This window comes from Montipora capricornis, chromosome 4, assembly GCF_036669925.1.
Source record: "Montipora capricornis isolate CH-2021 chromosome 4, ASM3666992v2, whole genome shotgun sequence".
In the NCBI taxonomy this organism is placed as follows: Eukaryota; Metazoa; Cnidaria; class Anthozoa; order Scleractinia; family Acroporidae; genus Montipora; species Montipora capricornis.
In genome coordinates this window covers 47,465,637-47,480,784 of record NC_090886.1, presented here as the reverse complement: position 1 = coordinate 47,480,784, position 15,148 = coordinate 47,465,637, and the positions used below count along the sequence as shown (strand labels likewise).

Below are 15,148 nucleotides of genomic sequence, written 5' to 3'. Positions count from 1 at the left end.
GATTTTACTCTGTCTAACGCCAGACGATTTTACTCGTCAATGGGGAAGCCCTCGGCAGTGAAAGGGCTAAGGTGATTTTAATAAAAATGAGCGCTCTTGACATTAATTTTCTAGCCAGACCATTCCACCTTCCATGCCATTCCTTACTTTTTTCCGGGATCGTTTGCGGTTCTGGGATCATTGGCGGACCTGTACAGTTCGCTCCACTTTTCTATTTCTTTTCTCCATTTTTTTAAAAGGTTTTTTTCTCGTTTTTTTTTTTTTGAATTTTAAGTGACATACGCAGCTAATCTAGTCCTAGATTAAGTATTTTTTTCGTCATTTGTTCGAAGTCTCGTCCAAATAGACCTAATCGGCTAACTCAATGTTGTACCCAATTCAAACCCTTTGGGAATAAAACGTTACAATACAATACAATACATACTTAATTGACCGCTCCCCAAAGGGGCTTTTCAGGGCCAATGAAACAATCAACGAAACAACAGAACACAACAACAACAACTGTTAAGAATCCCAACTGGCGGGAGGCAAACCAGTAGGCTATTTACAAGTGCAGCTGGGAAGTTGAACCAGGGACTACCAGGATCAAATTCGACGAGTGGTTAGAGCGGGTCTTGAACCCGGGATCTCCGGATCTCAAGGCAAGCGCCCTAACCACTGGGCCACACTGCCTCCACAAGCGATGCCATAGACCTAATCGGCTAACTCAATGTTGTACCCAATTCAAATCTCCCGGGACTAAGATTCTTTGTTTACTGTATTTGCATGATAATGTAGCATTCCCCAAAGGGGCTTTTCAGGGCCAATGAAACAATCAACGAAACAACAGAACACAACAACAACAACTGTTAAGAATCCCAACTGGCCGGAGGCAAACCAGTTGGCTATTTACAAGTGCAGCTGGGAAGTTGAACCAGGGAGCACTTGTAAGTTGAACCATGTAGCACTTGTAAATAGCCAACTGGTTTGCCTCCGGCCAGTTGGGATTCTTAACAGTTGTTGTTGTTGTGTTCTGTTGTTTCGTTGATTGTTTCATTGGCCCTGAAAAGCCCCTTTGGGGAGCGGTCAATTAAGTATGTATTGTATTGTATTGTAACGTTTTGTTCCGGGTATTTCCATATCATTTAAATATGAATGCTACATTATCATGCAAATACAGTAAACAAAGAATCTTAGTCCCGGGAGATTTGAATTGGGTACAACATTGAGTTAGCCGATTAGGTCTATGGCATCGCTTGTTTAGGAAAGGGAAAATTGCCTCGCCTCCCACCAACGTGGCCCAGGTTCGATTCCCAGATCTGGGAGCTTTTTCTCTGGGTACTCCGGTTTTCCCCTCTCCTCAAAAACCAATATGATTTGATATGTATTAATTTGATTTGATTACATTTGTGCACGACCCACAAGCTATTCAGCTTTAAACATTATCGTGTGAAAATAACTTTCCTAAAGTTCCTAAGTAGGATGCCAAGGCAGACCACTTTCACATGTTTCATGGTAGTCAGATATGCTAATTAGCCACCTGCCTGTCACGAAGCTCTTGGGTTGATATTGCACAGTCAGTGCTCCCGTACACTCGTCAGGCCAAAGAACGTAAAAAGAAAGGGACGTCTGCTAGCAATGAATGGACATACCGCGTGCACATGCATGTCTCTTTTTATTTTCGCGCCAACCAACACACACACACCACTTCCCTTCTTTTTAGACTGAATTTGCAGAAAAAAGTATCGCTCAAATGATCTTCGTTTGTTTTAGGAGCTACAGTAGCAACGTAAGCCTCCTTTGAAAGTGATTTTGTCACTCAAGCGCGATATAAGAACGATGAACGCGAGAATATTACACGTCTGCCTCCATTTCCGGTTCCGCCGTAAGGAAATGTAACTAAAATTGCCTATTATTGAAGGTGAGCACCGCACATACAAATAAGAGTGATTCTTGAAAACGCTTAAGTCGGTACAAACGCGGTAAGAACTGCATTGCTACTGAAGTTATATAATGCCTTCAATTTATTTGGTTTTTGTTACAGAAATTTTCGCTTCGTGTGTTGTGGCATTTATGCGCGCGTGACCTAAAAGGAAAAGGTCAAGTTTTTGAAGAAGTGACTGGCTAGAGAAATGTCCTTAGCGCTTTTACCACGTCCCTTGTGACTCTCAGTTGGCTTCAGGAATATCAGTGACATTTGCAACCAACGTTCACATTTTACACAAACAGCAGCATCCTACGTAAACGCCACCACGCGCCTTGTGTTTGCACAAACATGACCAGATCTTTCTTGCCCAAGGGACAGAAGACAGGAAGGGAGACTTTGGGAATAAGATTAGTGTCATTTCTTTTCATCTTGTCTCATTAAAATACCAATTCGCTTGTTAGAGGCATCTTGCTATCAAAAGTTACAAGAACCTGTTCACACAAGCTACCTTCTTAATTTCAAGCCTATATGGCAGAATTAAAATTATCTGTGTGAGCTTAAAGTGTACTTTAATTAAATTTATTGAAACACAACAAATTCATCTGTCGTAACAGCAGATCCAAAACTTCATTTTAGAGATGCCTGCAGGCAAAGAATAAAGATCATGCCAGCAAGGGCCCTTGGAAAGGTCCCCTACTCCTTGGGGAGGGTCAGTTATTGCTGAACCTTTGAAAAAATTTGGAGGATTGGTATCCCTTAGTGTGTTACAACTGAAAATGACTTCTGGTAGCACCACATCCATATTTATGCAAATACATTAATTTTTTCCCGTTAACATTTCAAGTGCCAGTAAGTGTTTTAGAATTGGTGCCAATTAGAGCGGTTTTCAAATGGGTGTCGTAAAACCAAAACCAAAACCAAAGTAATTACTTTGGCCAATCAAAAAGGAGGGAGACAATCCAGTTTATAACCAACCAAAACTCTAAGTAATTAAATGTAGCCGACACAAGGACGGGAAAATGTTTCACTTCTGATTGGTTGAAAAAGTGGCGTGAGAACTTTGAACCAATCACTGAGTGTTCAAAGTAAATGTAGATGCAAAACCAAAGTAATTTGCTAATCACTTTCGACACTCAATTGAAAATCGCTCTACTTTGGACCAAAACCAAGGCAGAAATAAAGTGTCGTAGCCCCTTGGATCAGAATGCGGGGTGAAAACCGGGTGGCCTGCTCTTCAAGATCTGTCAAATGTCACATTTTCAGGCGGAGTATCATTAATGGCACTTATCTTTAATACTAAAACATCTAATTTCTTTTCTATTCCATGAAGTCTCTGTTCTAACAGTTCACTCAACTTCAACATGTCTTTGGTATTGTTTGTAATGGCAATTTCCTTCCTCCATTTTCTGAATCCTGTCAGAGTAAAAGCGATTAAGACAGTAATTGCAGCAGGTATTGGTTTGCTTGAGATAAGAGAGCCTAACCAAAGAGAAGTTCCAATGCCAAATGCCAGTCTTCGTATGCACCAGACAGGACCCAAAAATGCATGCAAGAGGAATGTGCTGGACATCAGAAGGAAAAATTTATTGTAGGACAGTCTGGAAATGCAAACTAGGGCCAAGATGATCCAAAAGAGAAATAGAATTAGAGATAAAAGTTTGTTACTTGTTGTTCCCCCATGATCTGGTAAAGCAGCTCCTGTAAGATCAAAGGGAAAAAGAAGCCATTAATGGTACAAAAGATGATTAAAGGTTGCAGCTTTTTTAAAAACTTTTTTACAATGCCTGTTTATCATGGTAACAAGGGTCCAATTTGAATACCATAGTCTTATCTTTTTTTCCAGTGCAATCAATGGAGCCAAGGATTGAAGGCACTTGTTCCTGCATGAAATTAGGTCCCTTACACACAAAAAGGAGAAGGGTAATTCTACTACTTCTTTTTTGCAACTCCCTCCCACTCCCTCAAAGGATGAAAAGAAAATTACTATCAAATAAGTTAATGAAATTACAACCTTCAGACAACTTTCTAAAGGCTAGATTCTAGAATACCCGGCCACTAAAATCTGGAACTTAAAACCCTGCTCCCGTAGTCGCCTATACGCAAAAGAATAAAAGCCCTCAGTAACACTCGTTCTAATAGAGTTGCACAAGAACAAACACAACGCAAAAGAACACATTAATACTTGATTATTACCTACTCATTCTAAAAGAGTCGGGCCTGGATGAAGACAGGGACTGCGGGAGCACTAGTTATACAATTGCTGAATTTCACTTAGTTCATGACTGCGGGACTTCGGGAGCACTGGCTACACACCCAGTGCGGGCCTGCGAGAACAACAGTTACACACTCCACGAAATCCACTTAGCTTTCGACTACAGGAGTGCAGGACTGGGGGAGGCAATAGTTATATACTCGCGGAATACCACTTAGTTCATGTCTGTGGGAGCACTGGCCATACACCCACTGAATTCCTTTTAGATTTCGACTACAGCAGTGTGGGACCAACAGATTTATGCTGTGAAAAGATGGCTGGGTATTCTAGAATCGCTCCAATCTCAAAAGTACTAACAACATACAGAAGCCCACGAGTAAGAGTGAGCAACTCCCATACTAATGTCACAGCATTTTTACAGACCAATCTATTTTTGGACTACCTTTGCCGCAAAACAACAAAGGCAGTTCCAGTTCGATGACGCTATGACGTCAAGTTAGTTTCCTGTGATTGGTCATCGGGCTCCTGCGGGAGTCTCTTTCGCGGGAAATGCAATCTAAAAATAAATTGCTCCTACTCATGGGCTCCTGCAACATACCAATTCTTTCGATTTTATTTTTAGGTACTTGTTATTTGTTATTTATTTGTTTCAGCAGGTTGAAGTTTTGGCAACTATTCAGCTGATGTGGACCTGCTATATCCACCCACCCATATACTCACAGAGGACAGCCACAACACCAGGAACTTCATCCCCTACGCTTCTCGAATAGTGTGTGGGTTCTTAACGTCCCACAGGGAACTAATGAACATAGAAGTTATTTGTGAGACGGGGCCTACGGTTTATAGTCCTTATCTGAGAAGACTTGAAAGTCTAACCATTTGCAGATGAAAGTCTAACCATTTGCAAATGACAAAGGCAGCACTTTCTCCTCAGTTATTTAAAGATCCCGAGTGTTGGTCCGGCCGGAGTTGAACTCACAACCTCCCGCACGGGCCTCCCGCACGGGCCTCCCGCATGGCAGCCCAACTGAGCCACCGATGCACGGTATCCTTTGGTGGGGTTGCAGATAGGAGTTTTCTGCATGAGTGTATCTCTAATGTTAAAAATGTGGTAATCTTATTACAAGGCAATATTAAATGGCCATAGAGACTAACCATCAATACCGAGGGCTTGTTGTAAAATTTCGTCTGTGTAACTCATTCCATTGTTGTGCAGTAAAAGCAAACCATCCGTGACAACGTTGAACAAATTCTTGAAGGCTGGTTGTATTAAGGCACAAACTCTCTCAAACAGGGTAATCAGCATTGTTATTCCTCGTTGCAGGTCTTCAAACAACCTCTCTGTGCAGTACTTGTGCATTCTTAGGATAATTTCCTCAACGCTGTCGGTAACTGAAGGCATCCAAGAACGAAGGATGTTGCACAGTTGAGCAAAGACATTGTTTACGTTCGGGGACAAAGTTGCTAAGTTGAAGGCCGCAAAAATAATGATGAACGAAAACGCAATTTTCGAAAGAGCCATTGACGACATCAAAGGATAAGCTTTAGGTGCCTTGAAATAAACAACTTGAACTATTAACACAGGAAATTTACTTGTGGAATTATGTTGTTAAATTCACAAGGTGATTTAACAGGGCATTGGAATTGTTGCTTATGATTTTTCAAGGCTGGATAATCATAACACCAATCACATGATGATTTATCCACACTTGGAAAATCGACACTGGAATCAAATACGATTCACCTGAATCACGTGGTATGATTCCAGCAGCCCGAAAAATCATTGGTGGAATCATAACTTAGGATTCGTTGCTTTCTTGAAATTGTTCGTGGATTCAATATCGTTACTAACTTATTAAAATCTGAATCATGTTTAAAATAAGCACTTGTGACAACGTGCGATACACGGAGGAGAAAAAAAAGTGTGATTTCCATGATATTGGGCAAGAAAACGACTGGCAGTGTGTGAGGTGTCTGAGAGCATTCTTTTGGTAAGTCAGCTGTCACCTGTTATTGATCTTGTATTTGCATGTTGAAGCAATTTTTATTTGGATGTATTGATCATTTGTTTGAAGACATTGCACATGTTGTGAGAAGCGAGCTTAAACAATGGTAAATCGTTGGAAACTTCACTGAAATTTACAGTATTGTCAAGGTTGCACATTATATTATTGTCTCTTGTGTATGCAAAAGTGTGCTTTGGTGTGTTCAATTTGTAGTTATAATGCAAAGCAATTATTTTTTATGTCCCAACTCTTGATGTATTTCAGGTCGTATGATTAAACATTTTCGTGAAATATTAGAACTCGATGGAAACCAACCCTATTTCCTTCAAGAGCCATATTAAGTGAATAGTGACCAGCCAGGCCTATTTAATCCCTTTTTATCAGTTGCTGTGCTTCCAGATTATATTGCAGTATCTAATTAGATGATTTGTTGAAACCTTTAATAAATCTACTGGTAATTGCTAAACATAATTTGGAAAAAATTGAATTTAATTATCATTTTAATGATAAAAGCTTACATGTAATTATAAAATTGACATCAGTTTTCTTTAATCTGTACCATTATACAGCATTTAATGTCTTGAAATATTCAAGTTTCAAGTGGAACTACGAGCCAACATTTTCTATGTTCTATAAGAGTACAGACCACAGACAACTGACAATAACTTGGGGAAAAAAGTACAATGTAACAAAATCACCCTACTGTTTGGTTTCACATTTGTTGAGACAGCATGTGCTCAATCGTGTTACACATGTAGTTCATGGCCACAAACCAATCAGTGCATAAGAATTTTGACAGTTATTGTAATTAGTAAAACTAACAATTGCACTTATCAAACCAGAAATACAATGTACATGTACATCTATCTTATAGATTGAAATTTATCTTCCCAACGTTTCTCAAGTAATTATTTGGCTAATAACATGGGTGACAAATTACTCCTTAATTTTGGAACGAAATTTAAGGGTTCATTTTTAATTTGACATGTGAAATTACAATGTTGCCATTGCAACTTTTCCTACATTACCAACATGGTATCTAGGTTTGAGAATTAAGGAGTAAGTTTAAAACAATGTAGCTAATCAATGGAAATTATTTGATTTTGGACAAAACATGTTGTAAAATTATGCCCTAATTTCATTTGTCACCATTTGATTACCCAAATTTCTCAAGTAATATTATTATTTGGTAACTTTCCTTAAAATGACCTGTGTCATGCATTTTGGACAAGACCACTTGGGCCTGAACCTTCATCTTCTTAAGTGCTATACAGAATGGATATCTGGGTAATTGAGGAAGTTTAAGTAGTTATTGGCCAGTCTTCTGAAGCATCATCCTACAGTTTTAGTGGGTTACTCTGTGGGTTTCACTGATTGCGATACTCAAGGTACGTAATGTAGTCATCGACTCAGATTAGCCACTAACTGATAGTTCTTCTTAACTTGAAGTGTAGTCACCCTACGTATCAACCTTCTCACATTGACAATATGATCTCCACGATAAAAAGTGCTTTTCAAGGCTGGCAATCCAGCTAATTTGTCAGAAGCATGGTTCTTGTTGGCAAAGTGAAACCAGTTAACGTTTGCCAGATGGTGTACCTTCATGCTAGTGGCTCCATTTGACCCTTTCAAGTGGACACGTGCAGTGAAAAAGAAATTAACCTGAATAAAATAGGGAGAAACATCCTCACTATCACTCCCATCTAACTTGTCCACACAATAAACAAGGGCTGTTTGACCTCTGTCTGTTCTGTTGTATGCTGAAGAGAAAGTGGAACCATTTACATCACATCTATCAAATGTGTCAATGCATGGCTCAACGGACAACAGTGAATCGTCATAAATGTGTGACAAGTAGTTTTTAGGTTCAATAAAATATTCAAGTTTTGGTCTTTGTTTCATTCTTCGTGGTGGCAACATCTGAACTCTCCACTGTTTGGCTATTTCTTCTGGGAAATCTTCTCTTTCCACTCTCAACTGAGTGTCCAATGTTCCTTGTGTTCTGGATGGAGCTAGTTTATAAATGCAATCAAGCCCATTAAAAAAGCGTTCTGCTTGTATTCTGAGGTAAACTGACCATTCCTCCTGCCTTTCTGCACTATGATCATCTAGGCACTGATTAAGGAATGGCTTCAGTTGCGAAGGGATGGATTTTTCTTGGAAGATGTCTAATGTTGGGATCTTTGAAGTACTAATTAAGTGCTGCACAACAAAGTTACGAAAAATTTCTTCTTCCACAGTTTTTCCACTGTTGTTCATGTCACCTAAAAGGCCAATGTGTCGTTCGTACGGAAAGCACCACCAGCTTGTTGGGGGGCCCCAATTCTGAATAAGCTCAGGAATGTGTAGTGCCATGTGGTAATTCACACTTACGGCATACTTTCCAAGCACCCTAGCATACAGTTTATGGTGTTTTTGGAGAAGACAGGAAATATCATCTACCTCATGCCTCATGATGGGGTCCTTCAACATAAGTTCAACTGCTTCAGCAAGACATTTGGTGGTGTCATAGAACGTGTATGGCACAATGTTCCATAGGCATACCCGGGCATAAGTCACAATGAAATTTTTCCATTGCTGGGCTTTCAAACCACGTGCAGACATCTTTTCTAGCATTGTCTTTGGTAGTCTCCCAACATCATAGGGAACCCTCAGAGCACTCAATCTGCTTGCCAGTATTTCAATTTCTTTGTCTGTCAACATATCATTGCTATTGGATATCAGAACTTCACCAATGTCTGATACAAGGCCCATCAAAATGTTGTGCATGGGATCAATTAGGAAATTTTGAACCATATCAAAATATGGCAGACGAATGAGTTCACTATACTTCACACCTGATTTTTGGGAAAGGGTTTGAGCAGTTGCTTTGTTTGCAGCCTTTCTGTAAGTGTTCATTGCCTTCCTAACCTCTTTGTCAGTCCGGTATGGAAAACTTTTGCTTGAGTCTGAGTAAAAACTCATCTTGCCACTTGCTCCAATCGTCCCTTTTTCACGAACTGCCTGGAAGCAACATTTATCACAGGGCAGATCTGCTTTGTGACTTTTGTACTGTGACACCTTTCTTGAGGCTGGGAGGTCAGCCAAGATGGGAAGAAGAATAGAGCGGCTGAATATTTTCCCCGGACCCAATGAATTGATCTGAATTCCAGAGTATAATGTAATTAGGTCATCAATGATGGGTGATAAATAGGTATTGACATGACCTTCTGGCTCTGATGGACCTGGTATCAAGCCGATAAGCATTGACCACCTTGCTTTGAAGCGCTGACTCTTTGGGATGTTCAGTACACTCATATAGATGGCTCCACAGGAGTAGACAGCCCTTTGGAATGGGTTAAAGAAATCTAGATAGAGCAGCAATGCCAAATTCATTTTATCCTTTAGCAGCGGCTTTGTCATGTCATCAGGATCCATCAGGAACTGTTGCAAAATCTTTCCATCCCAGATATCCCTGTACTCGGTTTTTGAAGGTTCAGGGCGGTTTCTAATTAGGTGCAAGAATTGTTCTTGCTTAAAAAACATTTTAATCCACTCTGAAGGAGGTAAAAATGGATATGTCTTGAAAGGAACCATCTTGGTTCTACCAAATGATAATTTTTTTTCAAAAGATAGTTCTGTGTTGCACCTTTTACCCCAAAGTTTCTTGTTACAGATTTCTGCCCTTTGCTTCCCATTCACCTTACAACTGATTTCATCAATACTATATAAACATGCACACTTTGGATTGGGACAGACAGCAAAGATTTTTGTCTTGTTAAGTACCTTTAAATCTGAAATTAATTCAAGTTCACTAATTGTCTTTGGAAAAATCAAATGAAGTGGATGACGAAGCACAAAAAAAATAAAGTAGATAAGGTTTAACAATACAGTAAACAAAGTGTTGGATAAGTTATATTGAAGCTTTATGCGCAAAAGTAAGAGGGAAATCCAGCGAATTAAGTTAGATGATTTCTCCTCTTCATCCTTTCTCTCCTCCTGTCCATGACACTCGTTTTTCCAGTTGCTTTTGTCATTTATTACAGGTAATGTCATCAATGGGTTGGCTTCCTCTGGTTGACTTTCCTTTTCATTTCTGGATTCTGTAGTCTCTCCAGACTGATCAGTTTCACCCTCTGATATACCAAAAAAACCTAAAATGATGTGAATCCAAAAAAAAAATTTTTGTGTAATGCTTGCTTCACAGTTTTGATATGTCTATTGGGGTGTTCAGACATTTCAATTGCATATTTTGTAAATCAACACAGAATTCACTTTTATTATAATAATTATAACCATTTTTTAAATCTATCTCATTCTCAGGGGCTACAATACCTTTGGACATTGCCAGAGATGGAGATGGATCTCTAGAGAAATTATGTACTGATGGTTGAGCAAGGTACCTTTCAAAGCATTGATTCCTCGTTCTTCATCAGAGCTGTCTTCAAACTCACTTTCATTTTCATATTTCCCTACTAGGTCCTCATCTGCAGGAACAAAAGATTTTCATTACTATAGTACGCTAGGTTAACACTGATACTTGTGACAAATCCCATTGGAATCTTTCCAAGTCTGTTCTAACGACGTCTAAAAATTAATTCAGTGTATTCTGATATGGATAAATCAGCTGGTGCTAGCCAGTTTACCTTGTAATTCATCCAGTCTATGTTCTTCACCATCACTACAACTATTTCCCAACTCATTTTCTTTTACAGATACTTCCAGTTCCTGGACATCACATGAGACAACTGAAATCGAATAATATTAAAGCATATTCATAACTTCTACAAAAGCATGCTTAATTAATGCAGAAAAAACACAGACTGCAAGCAAAAACCTCTATGTCCTTCGTTTCATGTGGAATAGATGACATTATAATTGAATTTGATGTTAGATGTTAATTTTGACTTGTAACGCAAATGGCAGACTTGCAGTTACCTTTCATGGCACTCTTTCTGTTTTCTTCTATACAACCAATGCTGTATTCAAATTGATCCTCCACTGCAGATTCATTTATGTCCAGATTTTCACCTGTGTGTCAATTGAGTGGGTACCATCATCATGTCATGATGTTTTTGTAAATATTAATTTTTGCTATATCATTAATTTTACATTGCACTTAAGTGCTAAATAAGAAATATATATGCATAATATATATATGTATATATGTTTAATTGAGCTTATTTATTTTAAGTGTATCCCCCTCTCCCCTGACCTGGAGAAGACGGGAATGATAAAGGCATGTAATAAGATCTTTTGATAAGAGATCTAACCTCTGGAGGTGGTATATTAGATGTGTTTTGTGTCTTCAGTATGTCCCCGCCCAGTATTAATTGACCCAAGTACCCCCCCCCCCCCACCCACCTCATGCACTGAAGAATCAACCCAAGCAAAAAAGGTAGCAACCCCTCTCTCTCCACGGTCCCTGTAGCTCTGATAAAAACCTCTTTTTTGTCTTCTCTTCTGCCAGTTACATTACGTGGACGTGCAAAGATATATCATTACTGTAACAATGAAAGAGGGAACTGGACTCATTGTGGAGCAAGTGGCAACAAAGAAATAAAATCAACCGTTCAACGAAATAAGCCAAAAAATTGGATTGTTCTATGAGACACATTTTTAAATCACCACACCAATTTTCAGGTCTGTCCGGTTAATTGTTTCTGAGTTATTTGGCGAAGCGTTTCACGTAACTTTCCACAATGTGGTACACCATTGTTGAGCACCATTATGGCGACCAGAAATCGACAGGAACATCTGGAATTCACTTGGCGATGAAATAACTTTCTTTTCGCTCATGAGATGCAATACATATGTAAGACACATCTCCTAATGTACTTGAAACGCTCAGCCTGCTGAGATTCATAGTCATTGATATATTTTTAAGCAAACAACTTTGTATCATGGTGTCACGCAAGGTGACAATTCGTAAATTCAAAATACAGCCGTACTGTATTTTCGCAACGAAAGATGTCATATAACTCGAAACTTGAAAAAAGATTTATTTCTAGAACATCTTCAACCTCTGAAAGTTAAAAATTCAAAACAAATTGCAGTTTTGGTTTCAGAATTTGATGACGTCACTGTGAAAACCACCGGGGAAAACCATCTATACATGTCAAGATCAAAACAAAATGTTGACAAAATTCACCTTCCAAATCCGGCTTGTGAGAATCCGAAAACCTCGCTTTTTTGGCTGGCTGGTTACTTTCACTGTAGCATCCTGACCATCTTGAACGGTCCAACCCAAACAGTTTGTGATGCCTGTATACCGTTCTTCGTGCTCGCAAACAACCGTGACAATTGGGGCAAAAACACTTCCTATAACCGGTGTCAGAGTTACTTTCGGCCATTTCTTGAAATTATGTCAGCCGAGACGAAATAGTTTCAATTTTCTCATTAGCAACACCCTATTACTATGATAATCATCCCGAATTATTGACGTACGCACGACCCACGACAGGAAAATCGTAAGCGAAGAATTGCGTGACTTTCTTTGCGAAGATTTGACGGGATTCGTAACAATTTACTCCGCCTTCTCTCCTTGGTTTTCAAGCGTGATTTTTTCGTAAATTAACAAACGGGAATACTTAAGCATGGAAGTCGAGAATCCGGAAGAACTGATTCAAGTCCTGTTGAATAATCCTGCCTCAAGAAATGCCCTGAGCTCAAAACTCGAGCAAACAGTAAAGAAGAATCACGTAAGTACATCAATTAAGCCAATTAATTGAAGATAAGTGGTTTACTTCGCAGAGAGCCGTGTACACTCTCTTTAACCACGTTTCTCGTTCATTGTTTCTCATTTTAGTCTACTATTACGTCACAATCTGTGCCTTTGGTAAGTATAACCAAAGATATTGGGATTTCAGAACAGAAGATTAGATGATTGATGAAAAATATATATCACGTAAGCGTGGAAGTCCATAAATATTACCGGAGGTGTGAAATTTTAACGTTGTCTGAAATAAAATTATTAATCGGAGTGAGCTCAATTTTAATTTTCATGGAAAGATGCACTAAGGCTATCTTGTGATTTGTTATTAGCGTTGTTTGTAATTTTCATGCTGTTATTCAATTGTTAGATCTCTATATTCCCGGTCGATTTTACAGATGTCCACACTTAAATGTGTGCAAGTTTGTGTCTGTTCACACAGCAAATGAAGCGCTTGGCAATTTGTATAAGGACTATAGACGTCTAACAGGTTGCTTTTGTATAATATTTGATAGGATGTAATGAAGGATGCATTTCAATATGAATTTAAAGACCGTATTGATCCCAGTAAAGTTAAACCATTTTTGCTTGCAGTTAGCATTCAATGTGTAAGACCATCCCGCCCGGATATGGATTATGAGTTGCCTTGTGCTGCAATGGCGTTGGGTGTCAACAAAGTACACAGGGAATTTTTTTCTCAATTAATTGTGGATTTAAAAAACCTTTTATTGGACTTTTAAAGACATTTCAACTGAATTTTATTTTTCTGTTTCATAGGAACATTGATGTAGAGGTTAATTTGTTAAGATTGACTTTGAATCAGTCGAATAGGGATAAAAAATAATATCCTAGATTTGATACCAAGAGCTCTCTAATTAAAGTACTTCATGTTTCTGCAGTCAATAGATGGAAATGATAGACTCCATTGTTATTATTTTGATTTAATTTTGACTTTTCCTGAAGATTTTACAGTAATTTGTTTCATTAACTCCATTAACAGTGCCTTGGTCTGAAATTGATCCTTCCCTTTGCAATGAAATATACCAGTACATTCATGAAATGATGGCATTTGATGAAGATGGCAATGCTGTGGTACCACCTTCAAGAGGAGTGATCATAAAAAGGGTCAAGCGGTATAATTTACCGTAGTCAGAGACATCAGCAAATAACTAAAGCAGACCAGGAGAAGAGGCGACGTCAGAGATTCATCAACAGAAGGAACCGATTAACCATGGTAACACTTGCCTTATTTCAATATAAATTATTTAAATACTGGTGCCTGGTCTAATCCAAAATATGCAGAAGTCACTCTTGTCTTTTATGAGGGTTTGAGCACAATCACGCCAAAGCAGCCAGCAGTGAGAGGCAAATTGGTGTCAACATAGATGGTGGTATACCAACGGTACACGGCTTCTCATGAAATTGAAATCTCTTGGGTAAAGGCTAAATATTCAATCGCATAGCCAGTTTGCATTGACAAACAATAATATTATTGCACTGGTAACAACGTTGTTATGTTAACTTTTGCTGTAGGAAAAGAGAGACAGAGCAGTGGAAGAGGCACAGAAAAAGTTGGAACAGGAGCTAACAAAAGAGGAAATAAATAAAATCAGATCAGAGATACCGATGGTGGGCAGACAAGAAATTGGGCGGGTGCCAGACTCAGATGATGAAGACACAAAGAAAGATTTGCAGTTAAAACGCAAGATCAATTTAGAGAATGGAAGAAGGGTGGCACGAGAGAACCAGCGGAAAGGAAGTAGAATCTGGCACACAATAAAACACATGTCAGAAGACACGAGGCTACATGTGAGAGATGTATTGGACATGGCAGGAAAAGAAAATGTGCCTCAAGCTCACCCTTCAGCAGCAGAAAAACAGGTAAGTGCTCCACTGACCCCTCTGGAGAGTTCAACAACATCAAGTTCCAATGCAGTTTTAAGATCCCATCAACAGAAGAGCAGACTGGCTTTGCAGAAGAATTAAAAAAGTGCTTCCACAACGTCTAGAGGAGTGGCTACCTGTACCAGTTTAGGCCATTCACGAGAACATCGAGATTTAATGGCTACTGCAGGGGCCATCCGTTCTTCAACAACAATCGATTTTGAGTCACCAGATCATATTTCATTCCTTGACAACTTTTTGTTTGACGGTGATTTTAATGACTAGATAACTGGAAAGTAATTACATGATTTTTGATTGCAATTTGGAATTTTTCTGCCCCCTCAATCCCATAAAGAAGGCATGCAGGTTCAATTACCGGTATTTGTAGCCTTAGAAAAATATTATAAGTGTTGACATCTCATCCACATTGTATAAGAAATTATGTGATC

General features: G+C 39.0%; 2 protein-coding genes and 1 long non-coding RNA gene across 5 annotated transcripts in view; 1 reads left to right on the top strand and 2 right to left on the bottom strand.

The window, feature by feature from the left end:
• Positions 1 to 2,461: 2,461 nt before the first annotated feature.
• The window catches only part of LOC138047184 (uncharacterized), a 15,017-nt gene continuing 2,330 nt past the window's right edge, over positions 2,462 to 15,148 (bottom strand). The window contains exons 2-3 of one of the 2 annotated variants that reach the window (XM_068893926.1): positions 5,274 to 5,768; positions 2,462 to 3,604 (exon numbers count right to left, since the gene is read on the bottom strand). In XM_068893926.1, coding sequence (XP_068750027.1) covers positions 3,141 to 3,604; positions 5,274 to 5,649 — 840 coding nt within the window. In that variant the 5' untranslated portion in view covers positions 5,650 to 5,768 and the 3' untranslated portion in view covers positions 2,462 to 3,140. The remainder of the gene's footprint in view (positions 3,605 to 5,273; positions 5,769 to 15,148) is intronic. The other variant, XM_068893925.1, reaches the window with a different exon arrangement.
• LOC138047187 (uncharacterized) lies at positions 5,983 to 10,957 on the top strand. 2 transcript variants are annotated; one of them, XR_011131793.1, is made up of 4 exons: positions 5,983 to 6,109; positions 10,427 to 10,502; positions 10,583 to 10,620; positions 10,819 to 10,957. It is a non-coding gene; the product is annotated as an uncharacterized lncRNA (long non-coding RNA). The 2 variants fall into 2 exon arrangements; XR_011131794.1 differs by lacking the exon at positions 10,583 to 10,620 and having other exon boundaries at positions 10,819 to 10,953.
• Positions 7,526 to 10,867, bottom strand: LOC138044969 (uncharacterized). Its single transcript, XM_068891337.1, has 3 exons — positions 10,750 to 10,867; positions 10,507 to 10,590; positions 7,526 to 10,257 (listed from the first exon to the last, which is right to left on the bottom strand). Exon 3 carries the CDS (start codon positions 10,157 to 10,159, stop codon positions 7,526 to 7,528), a length of 2,634 nt encoding a protein of 877 aa, XP_068747438.1. The 5' UTR covers positions 10,160 to 10,257; positions 10,507 to 10,590; positions 10,750 to 10,867.

Bases quoted from the DNA above. Each gene is read 5' to 3' on its own strand.
- LOC138044969 (XM_068891337.1), bottom strand. From the start codon at position 10,159: ATGACATTACCTGTAATAAATGACAAAAGCAACTGGAAAAACGAGTGT.